Below are 10,000 nucleotides of genomic sequence, written 5' to 3'. Positions count from 1 at the left end.
CTGTAAGGGCTGTGTCATGGACACATCTCTATAAGGGCTGTGTAGTGAATTTTATTGAGGGTTAAACTTCATGAGGGATGAGTATCAAGAATCCCTAGTAATAGAGCCCCCACAAATGCGATGCCTCCATAGAAACATAGTTATCATTTGTGAGGCATAAATCGGATTTCAATCTCAAGTAATCTTCACAGTAAGAGTGATAGACTGCAGTACATTAAAAAAGTGAAAATAAGTTTAGTGTTCTCGACCATTATTAGAGACTGTTAAATCAAAAGAAAACAAATTCTCATACAGATTTTCATGACCAATTCAATGTACAGTGGTCAGGAAAAGACAATTCAGAAACAGCATAAGGCCACTTGTCATGTCAACGTCAGCTACAAATTTACACACACATTTCATGTTCGATCAAATATCAAACAAGAGGTACTGTGAGCAATGCTCACTAAGAATACCCTCTGCTTATCCCAATCTCCCAAAGGGTGTTGTTAATAGGTATAAATTACCCCTTTCCTGAGTGTAAAAATATGGTATGCCTTTGTAGAAGAAAATGGAAGATATAGTCTGAACACAAAGCCATGGTATAAACCTATAATTTTGCCTAAGTCAAAGAACAAAGAAGTTATGGCCTGGAAACGAATCCATTGTAAAAAAAAACTTTTAATTTTGACCTTGAGGTCAACGGTCAAGGTCATATAGAGGTCATGAAGGTACTCAACACATCGTCTCAAAGTGATCCACCTGTGTGCCAAATATGGTATGGCTAAGTCAAAGAACAAAGAAGTTTTGGCTCGGACACGAATCTGCACAGACAGACAGACGGACGGACAGACAGAGTGATTCCTATATACCCCCCAAACGATAACAATGTTCAAAATGTCTATATATATTTGACAATGACGGTCGATAAAAGAACTTTCCTCTGCTTGAGGAAATTAAAAACCTTACCACAACATAATCGTAGATACAACGAGAAGAGCCGTCTTCAATGTTGAAATCCTCAAATGTCAGAGAAACTCTTCTGCCTGGAGACACGCGGATCAACCAGGTACACAGACGACCGTGTGGGTACTGCCCGGGGAAGTTAGGGGAGGTAAACGTGCCAGTGTTGGTGGTCAGTTCGCCTCCACACTCTGAGGGGTACAAAACAATGAAAGGTTTCCGAGTTCAGTTGCAGGAAACCAAAAAACATTTTCACCAAAATATTATGCTTTTTTTAGGATGTGAAATCCTTTAAAAAAAATGCAAGGATACATAACTGCATATCAGTGTGAATAGATCTATGCTTATGCTTCTGAGAAAGTAAGGTTTTGCCAAACTTTCTTACGTAACACAGGAAGTCTCCCATTTCTAACAGCATGACCCATTGAAGTTATCTTTTTATGCATAAAAAGCATTATAGGGTTCTATTTCCTATCCTTTTCAACAACTCACCTTCCACACTGGCTTCGAACTTCATCTGGAAGCCTGGGTATGTGTTAGCATTGTTTGACACAAATCTGACATGGGCGTAACTGTCTGATGTCAGGATGGGCGGGGGAACCTGTGAGCCACACCCAGTCAACAGAACCGGACCTTTAAAACAGAACAAGAGTACTGCAAACGGTACATAATACGCCCGTGAAATGCTTAAATGGGTGTTTTTCTTGTGCTATAATTTGTATAACTTTGCTTCAGGTAGTATCAGCCATCATGAGGCTGTGACAAACTTTCATATGAACAAAGGGTCTTAGCTTAAAAATTGAGATTTCCTCAAAATGGACCAAGTTCAACAACCTGCAATTTTTTCAAAAATGGAAGAAAATCAAAATCCTTCACCAGATGCACATCTTCAGTACCTTTACAAACACTCCACAAAATAAGAAGGTCCTCACAACTGTGGGAGGAGTTGGGCAGACAAATTATGTACCCTTCATAGAATATTAATTTCTAAATAGACAAGTTCAACAACCTGTAATTTTCTCAAAAACTGTAGAAAATCAAAATCCATCTCACATGCACATCTTCAATACCCATACAAACACTCCACAAAATAAGAAGGCTCTCACTTGAAAACTGTGGGAGGAGTAGGGCGGACAAATTATGTACCCTCCATATAATAATTATTTCCAAATAAAGGGGCAAAACTCCTTGAAAAAAGGTCGAAATGGATCAAAATTGCAGTATGATCCAGAGTGACCCACAAAGAAGCTACACAGCAAGTTTCAGCATGATATGTGAAAGGGAAATGAAATTATAAAGAGAAAACCCCGAACGGACGGACGGACTGACAGACAGACATCGCTGTACCAAAATACGACCCGTCTAAAGACGGGCGTATAAAAACAAGAAAGGATGCATGACCTGAAAGTTTGGAACTTGCACACAATCTCAAGTTAGACACAATACATTCTTGCTACATTACAATCAAAAGATACACCAAGGCTTTGAAGGAACAAAACAGAGAGAAGATCTGTTGTAATTAAAAATTCAATGAAATTGGATCAAAGTTGAGCTGAATTCACTTTTCAGACCCTATAAAACTTTTTTGTCACTGACAGGTACTTATTTTCATTTTATGCACAATTCTGGACCTTGCACAAGGAAAGAACTTCAACTCAACACAATGAAACCAAGACCCCATGTTCTCAGATACAAGTGATTTCTCATATTAGATAGTGTTACATAAAATTGTGCTGAATCTACATAACATCTAAACAACCAATGACTCTGACCTGTAGCATTGATGTCTCTGATCTCCAAGTAGTCAGCCGAGTTACAGTTGGCATTAGCTTCCAGGTTAAAGCTTAGGAAGGTCAAGGTCAGGAAATGACCTGTGGGGCCTTGCAGGTTCCATTCACAATTCTCATTATTTCCATAATTTGCTGGGAAACTTGGAGAAGCGATCAGACCAGTTTGACCGACATATGTTCCACCACAGCGAGCTACAGACATAAAAGTTGAACATTTGTAACCAAGACATCAATAATGATAATGTATCAAAAATAAACTCCTGATAAAAAAATGTTCAGGTGTCTGGCCAGTTTTTTCTGCATTTATATGATTCAGATGAGCAGAGTTCAAGCATCGAATGAAACAAGATCAACACAGTGACACATCTCCCAGCAACTGGGAAGGACATACATGTACTTATAAAATCAACATCAAATCGATGCATTTCATATTGGTGTTGTCAGCTGGTGCAAGATAAAAATTTTCTGTCAGATTACATTTGTGTAAAACAAAATCATGTTTCAATTACCCAGATGAACCTGGGCCTTAAATCCAGCCCTCGGGATACTGTTATCAGTCCTGAAGCGTGCATAGAGCACATTGTCTGTGGATTTTGTTGTGCTTGGTCGTGTGGATCCACAATATCGACCAATCAGCTGGGAGTTTGCCGTTCCTCCGTCACGGAACTCAATGTAATCATAATTACAACTACAAAAGAAAATTCATTATTCATAAAAAATCCAGATCGATCAACTGTTGTGAAAAGATTTAGAATCTTCATTGCAAAATCAAAATCGCCAAGAAAAAAACACTTAAAGTGTCCATTTTTACTACACATGCAATTCTAATTTGCTGTGAAATTGCAGTCAAATGACTTTCTACATAAATTCGTCTTCTTGTTCCTTCCCTTTCAGAAATAGATATGACTTGTAAGTCAGTTAAATAAAATACAAAACTGTGATTAAGGTGTACAGTGTCTAGCTGTAAAGACAAAACTCCTACTTGGGATGATTCTCGATGTTGAAGTTTTCATTAAACTCCACTTGTATGTTTTCTGTCGCTGGGGCTAGGATTGTCCACACACAATCCACATTATGTGGATAGAGAGATGGGTAGTTTGGTGACATGATATAGGTCTGTGGCACGTCGTGAGTCAGCTGAATACTTTCTCCACACTCTACATGAACTTCTCGGAACGTCAGCCGGAAGCCTGTCGCCGAGCCAGCATTGTCTGATACAAACTTGATGTACAGTCTGTTACTTCCAGTTACCATGCTAGATGGGCTTTGGTTTCCACAGTAACGGCCATTAGCACTACCCCCAAGGGGTGGGGCATTTTCATTGTCACCATTCAGCAGCTACAGAAATATTGCAACATTTTGAAAAAATATAACTGCATCAAAATATTTCATGATTGACTGGCTTTAAGCACAATTTTTTTTGTTTTGAATTTGACATCTTTTATCACACAACAACATGAAAGAATATACATGTACGTACAATAATAGCTGCAATTGATTGTTCTGACATAAAATATATCATTTGATGTATATATATTCAACATATTATCTGTCTCATAAAAAAATTGAACTATCATGCACAGTACAACTCATGTTAGACAGCCACTTTCCACAGGGGAAAAAACTGTCATTATAAATCATCAGTTCACACCTGAATATAATCTACATCCTATATATATCACCAGTTCACACCTGAATATAATCTACATCCTATATATATATCATCAGTTCACACCTGAATATAATCTACATCCTATATATATCATCAGTTCACACCTGAATATAATCTACATGCTATATATATCACCAGTTCACACCTGAATATAATCTACATGCTATATATATCATCAGATCACACCTGAATATAATCGCCCTCGCATCCGCTAACAGACCCCACAATGTTGAAGGAGGTGTTGAAGGTCACCTCGACAGTTCGTCCAGTGGTGACCTGCACCACCCACTCACAGGTCTGGTCCCCGGGGTAGGGACTGGGATATCCAGGACTGGCGATCACCCCCTGATTCATCTCCAGACGGCCCCCACAGGCTGAAGACAGAAGTAATAATATCAATGATTATACTACGATCACTCCAGAGTGAGACAGAAACTACAGTACTGTGTTGTGTTTAAGTGATGAGATTAAAAGGAGAAAAGAATATAGGCAGGATAAATGATGCATTGGGGGTTAATTACATGCGCACTAATTTTCATGTTTTTCTTTCTTTTAACGCGATCTAGTTTGATAAATTTGCAGATTTGTAGAAATAAATGTCCCCTTTCTCCCAATTATCTATCATAATACTAGGTACACTATGTTGACGAAATACAAATTTCAACTTTATTTTCAGCATCTGAGTTTGCCACCATATTCAAAGCATACTTCCCAAAATGTTATCTATACTTGTTTAATTGTTATAGCTTGACTTCTGCATGTACAAGAAGAATTCCAATCTGCAGGAGACAGTTCTTCATGAGAATCCCTCTACACTGAACAGGGCATTGTACGTACACAAGGACCCATAAACCACAAACAACAAAATACACAAGGAAATCTATGACAACAGAACTGACCCTGTTGATACTTGACAGCGAATCCTGTCCGATTGATAGAGGCGTCGGTCTGGAATCTGATGGAGGCGTAATTACTGGTAGACAGAATGGGGGTGGGGTTTGGCTCCCTGCCACAAAATTGACCTAGGACACGACCTGTTCCATAGGCGTCTGTAAATCAAATAACATTATGTCATAAATATTCCCATAATTCAAATCCCCAAATCCTTATCTATCATCCAGTGTTTGTAGCAATTATTTCATCATTCAGCTGGCACAAATATATATCAATATCGACTACAAATACAAGTTCTGGCAATACTACTATCACAAAGAACTGAAGTTTGTGACACAGCTAGCACATAAATTATGAAATTCATTAATGTAAAACAGATACTGTATAAGCAGAAAATTTAGTGAGCATTTAATTTTGGCATTAGCAACATTGTTGAGATCAGTAAAATTGATTTTTGCTAATAATTTATTCCATATCAGAGGTAATAGCTATCTTTCTTGGAATCATAAAGTCACTAAAATTAGTTCTCGCTAAATAGATATATACCCATGATTTATGGAAAAGTCACTAAATTTCTATGGTATTGTAAAAAAAAAAATTAAAAAAAAAAAAAAAAAAAAAAAAAAAAATTAATCTATATACTACCTTTTCAAGTAAAACTCATCTCCCTTGGTGGATTATTTTGGTATTTCCCACATATCCATTCAGTATAAACTCAGGATAGACATTAATGTTTTATCCCACTTAAACTCAAACTTTTACTTGTCCGATTCAAAAACTCAGTTGTCCGAAATTTTTAGACTCTAATATGTCTATCAACCAGTAATTTTAATTATCAATTGGTAAATAGCTAATTTTTACCCTTTTGGAATAGTTTTCCCTCTTTCAAGTTTTCCCTCCTTTCCCAAAGTATGAGGTTATACCTTGTGAATTATGCCATACAATTTGCATTATTTGTACATGAAGTTGAATGAAATTGATGGGAAAATGTCATTGGAAGTTATAGATAAGAAAATTACAAAGCTTAATATAGGGAAATAGATCTTTTCACTGCAAAATAATATAATTATCCCATTTCCTCCTGAAATAACCACTTGCTCCATCGGGCAAGTGTGTATTGAGTTTCACTTGTCTGACCTGGGCTTTCACTTGCCTTGGAGAGTACTTACTGTCATAAATCGTGATTTTATCGAAGGAACATGTCACATGTGCCTCCAGATCAATGTTGGTTATGTTGAGCCAAACCCGGTTACCAGGGAGTGTGGTAACAACCCAGAGACAGTTCAGGTTATTAGCATAACCATCTGGGTACCCAGGGGAGGTAAAAGTGTTGTCTTGGTTAGTGGCCCCGAGACGTCCTCCACAGCCAGGGACTAAAAATAAACATTTTTTATACAAAATAAAAAAAAATTAACAATTTTATTTGGACTAAAATGAAATGAAATGAAATATTCTGGAAATCAGGTGTACTACTGCATTTTAAAGCTTAGTTCGGTTTCAGACATTTCAATCATCATTTGAATTTGTGATACTATTTGCAAAAGTTTTTGCTATATCTAAATTTCCGCTCCCCTAAGGAAAAGTACAGAATTTCAATCTTAAACAATCATATTTCAAAAGATGAAGAGAGTTAATGAAAAGTTTTCAATGAAAAAAAGAAGAATGTAAACATCACAAAAGTGAAGGAACTACTTCAATTGTTATGCATCTTGTCTAAAAAAGACCTGCATTATATATCACATGCACAATAATACAGAAGAAAAAAGAGGACTTATCCTCGACAAGGAGGGAAAATAAATGAAGATCCTATCATTTTATACTTGGAGTGGTGGATCCTGGGGCTGGTGTGGTGGAAAGAATTTGATCACCGGTGGCAGCCCACTGGAACAGAAAGCCCTGACCGGAGCTGGAGGAGTCTGACCGGAACTCCACCCTTAGGACATTGCCGGTGCTCAGGAACGGGGGTGGGACGGATGTTCCACAGAATTTGCCCACCTCAATACTGTCAGCATCAAGACCATCCAGAAACTGACCAATAAAATCAAAGTCATTTTAGTAATTACCAAACAGTGAACATCTTCACAGCAGTGACATTGAACTGGTAACATAAACCAGTCCTTACTTTTGACTTCTATTCTTTCCTACACTACAGAAAGGAAACAACGGCTTAAAATAAAAGATATGTGGATATTTTATAACCTTCTACACATCTTTTCATATTCCTATCATATGGATCAATCATTTCTTGTTCTCTCTACAGAAGGTAAATGCATATTTATTTACATAATCACTATGAAATAAAATTACACATCATTCCTTTTTAGTAGCTTGATGCCAATTTTGAATTCCTTCCATTTTCAGTTTTTGTACAAGAAAAATGGGTAAACAAGACCAAATAAATTGTAATCAATATCTAACACAAAAGTCATATAAAACAAAAGGCCCATGGGCCACATCACTCACCTGAGTCACTTTGGCCCATGTTTAAGGATTTTCACTACAGGTGACTCTCGATAATTTTAAGTTCAAGGGACCTTGATAAAACTTCGAGGAATCTCGAGTTCGAAATTTGGAAATTGAAGATCCGCCGGTATGGTTTAGATTTTACAGTAACCGGAAATGCTTACCAACAAGATCATAATATATGAATTCGTTTTGACATGTTTTCCTTCATATTCTTCAAGTAGTTAATTTGATAACAAAATAAAAAACCCTATTTTGCATTAATAAAAAGCATTTCAAAATTTATGTATTTATTTGTTCTTTAATCATGCTTATATAGGCATACAAAACCCAAGTTCCGTTGAAGCTTTACTATCGCAAACTAAACAGAGCACAATGTTATGTCACTTTACCCAAAGCAAATATTTTAGTAACGAATAAGTAAAACAATGTTTTAGACTAACTTTACACAAAGAACAAACTCGAGAAATTTAACAGTCTGTAGATCTCTAAATTATGTAGAAAACTTACTCTATTGTCATGTCAAAAAAATGATTGATTTTATTCATAGTCTGATTATATATAACTTCAATCATCATTATACAAAACCCCAGTGCCAGGTGTAAACTGACCAATTAGCCAATTATATACTCAAGTGTGTCACCTCCTCAAAGAAGCAGGGTAATGTTTCAACTATGTAAACACCTAATTACCCCTCCAGCATTCAACAAAATCCAGGTAAGGTCCAAATTATTACACGCTTGGGTAACGGTGGGTATACCCTACAACCACTTCGAGAGATCGAGAGTGAAAAACAATGAAATGTGTTTTACTGGACCCAACTTCACTTCGAGAGTAAATTTGCTTTGCTATATAAAGAAAAAAGTCGGGACCATGATTTCACTTCGAGAGACCGAGAACTTCGAGAGATCGAAATTCGAGCCATCTCGAGTCACCTGTACATATATTTACATGTAAAACTTTGATCCCTATTGTGGTCCCAACCTACCCCTGGGAGCCATGATTGAACTTAAATCTGCACTATGTTAGGAAGCTTTCATCTAAACGTAAACTTCTCTGGTTCTTGAGAAGAAGATTTTCCCTAATATTTGTTGATCCCTTATTGTGGCCCCATCGTACCTTCAGGGGCCATGATTTTAACGAACTTGAATCTGCACTATGTCAAGAACCTTTTCAGTAAATTTGTACCTTTCTGGCCCAGTAGTTCTTGAGAGAAGATTTTTAAAGATTTTCCCTATATATTCACGTTAAATTTTGATCCCCTATTGGGGACTTCCAGGGGTCATTATTTCAACAAACTTGAATCTGTACTATGTTGGGAAGCTTTTGTGTAAATTTCAGCCCTTCTGACCCAGTGGTTGTTGAGAAGAAGATTTTTGAATGACCCAGACCTATTTTTGCATTTTTGTGATTATCTCCCCTTTGAAGATGAACCTTCATTTCAACAAACTTGAAAGCCCTTCACCCAAGGATGCTTTTTGTCTAGTTAAGTTGAAATTGGCAAAGTGATTCTGGAGAAGACGAAAATGTGAACAGTTTACAGACGGACGGACGATGGGTGATCAGAAAAGCTCATTTGAGCTTTCAGCTCAGGTGAGCCAATAAAAATTTTCATCCACTTTGACTTACTCTGATGTAATCATAGTAACAGTTGGCGACAGATTCGATATCTATGGAGGTGAGGGTCACTCTGATCCTAAGTCCAATGTCCACAGTAATTGTCCAGACATAGTTAACATTGTGGGGGTACTGGCTGGGGTAGTTAGGGGAGGCAACTTGTCCCGAACTTCCAGTAATAGCACCACCATACACTGTGCAGAGAAATATGGTTATAATACAGTATTTAAAAAGGAGAGGCCCATGGGCCACATCACTCACCTGAGTCACCTTGGCCCATATTTAAAGATTTTCCCTATATATTTGCTTGTAAAACTTTGATCCCCTATTGTGGCTCCATCCTACCCCCGGGGGCCATGCAGTGTTCGAAATTAATGTCGGTCCGTCAGCCCTGCACTGACGTACACGTCGAAGGACTCGCGAATAGTACGACTAAATGGTTCCTTCTCATAATTTTGGGCCGACGTGGTTGCCGGGAATAAAACTTTACAACGTGCGTTGGTTTATGCATTTAGATTACCTAGTTTATATCTATCCAGCAGTTTGATTGGATTTGTTGAAATAAATGAACCAATGAGCGTCTTTAAAAGAAATTACATGATAGAATCAATCGTGCTCAATT

At 37.4% G+C, this 10,000-nt stretch overlaps 1 protein-coding gene and 1 long non-coding RNA gene across 4 annotated transcripts in view; both read right to left on the bottom strand.

The window, feature by feature from the left end:
- Nucleotides 1–840, bottom strand: part of LOC125648027 (uncharacterized) — a 6,733-nt gene extending 5,893 nt beyond the window's left edge. The window contains exon 1 of the long non-coding RNA XR_008796261.1: nucleotides 1–840. This exon is cut by the window's left edge and continues 4,247 nt beyond it. This is a non-coding gene — a long non-coding RNA (uncharacterized LOC125648027).
- The window catches only part of LOC125648020 (cubilin-like), a 123,383-nt gene that overhangs the window by 45,426 nt on the left and 67,957 nt on the right, over nucleotides 1–10,000 (bottom strand). For all 3 annotated transcript variants that reach the window (XR_007360180.2, XM_056142106.1, XM_048874909.2), the window contains exons 39-48: nucleotides 9,391–9,572; nucleotides 7,119–7,326; nucleotides 6,468–6,671; nucleotides 5,304–5,453; nucleotides 4,591–4,778; nucleotides 3,715–4,070; nucleotides 3,242–3,420; nucleotides 2,715–2,924; nucleotides 1,435–1,575; nucleotides 949–1,133 (exon numbers count right to left, since the gene is read on the bottom strand). Coding sequence is in view for 2 of the 3 variants with exons in the window: in XM_056142106.1 (XP_055998081.1) it covers nucleotides 949–1,133; nucleotides 1,435–1,575; nucleotides 2,715–2,924; nucleotides 3,242–3,420; nucleotides 3,715–4,070; nucleotides 4,591–4,778; nucleotides 5,304–5,453; nucleotides 6,468–6,671; nucleotides 7,119–7,326; nucleotides 9,391–9,572 (2,003 nt within the window). In the remaining variant the exon portion in view is untranslated. The remainder of the gene's footprint in view (nucleotides 1–948; nucleotides 1,134–1,434; nucleotides 1,576–2,714; nucleotides 2,925–3,241; nucleotides 3,421–3,714; nucleotides 4,071–4,590; nucleotides 4,779–5,303; nucleotides 5,454–6,467; nucleotides 6,672–7,118; nucleotides 7,327–9,390; nucleotides 9,573–10,000) is intronic.

This window comes from Ostrea edulis, chromosome 6 (genome assembly GCF_947568905.1).
Source record: "Ostrea edulis chromosome 6, xbOstEdul1.1, whole genome shotgun sequence".
Lineage (NCBI taxonomy): Eukaryota > Metazoa > Mollusca > Bivalvia > Ostreida > Ostreidae > Ostrea > Ostrea edulis.
This window is presented reverse-complemented; position numbering and strand designations above follow the sequence as displayed.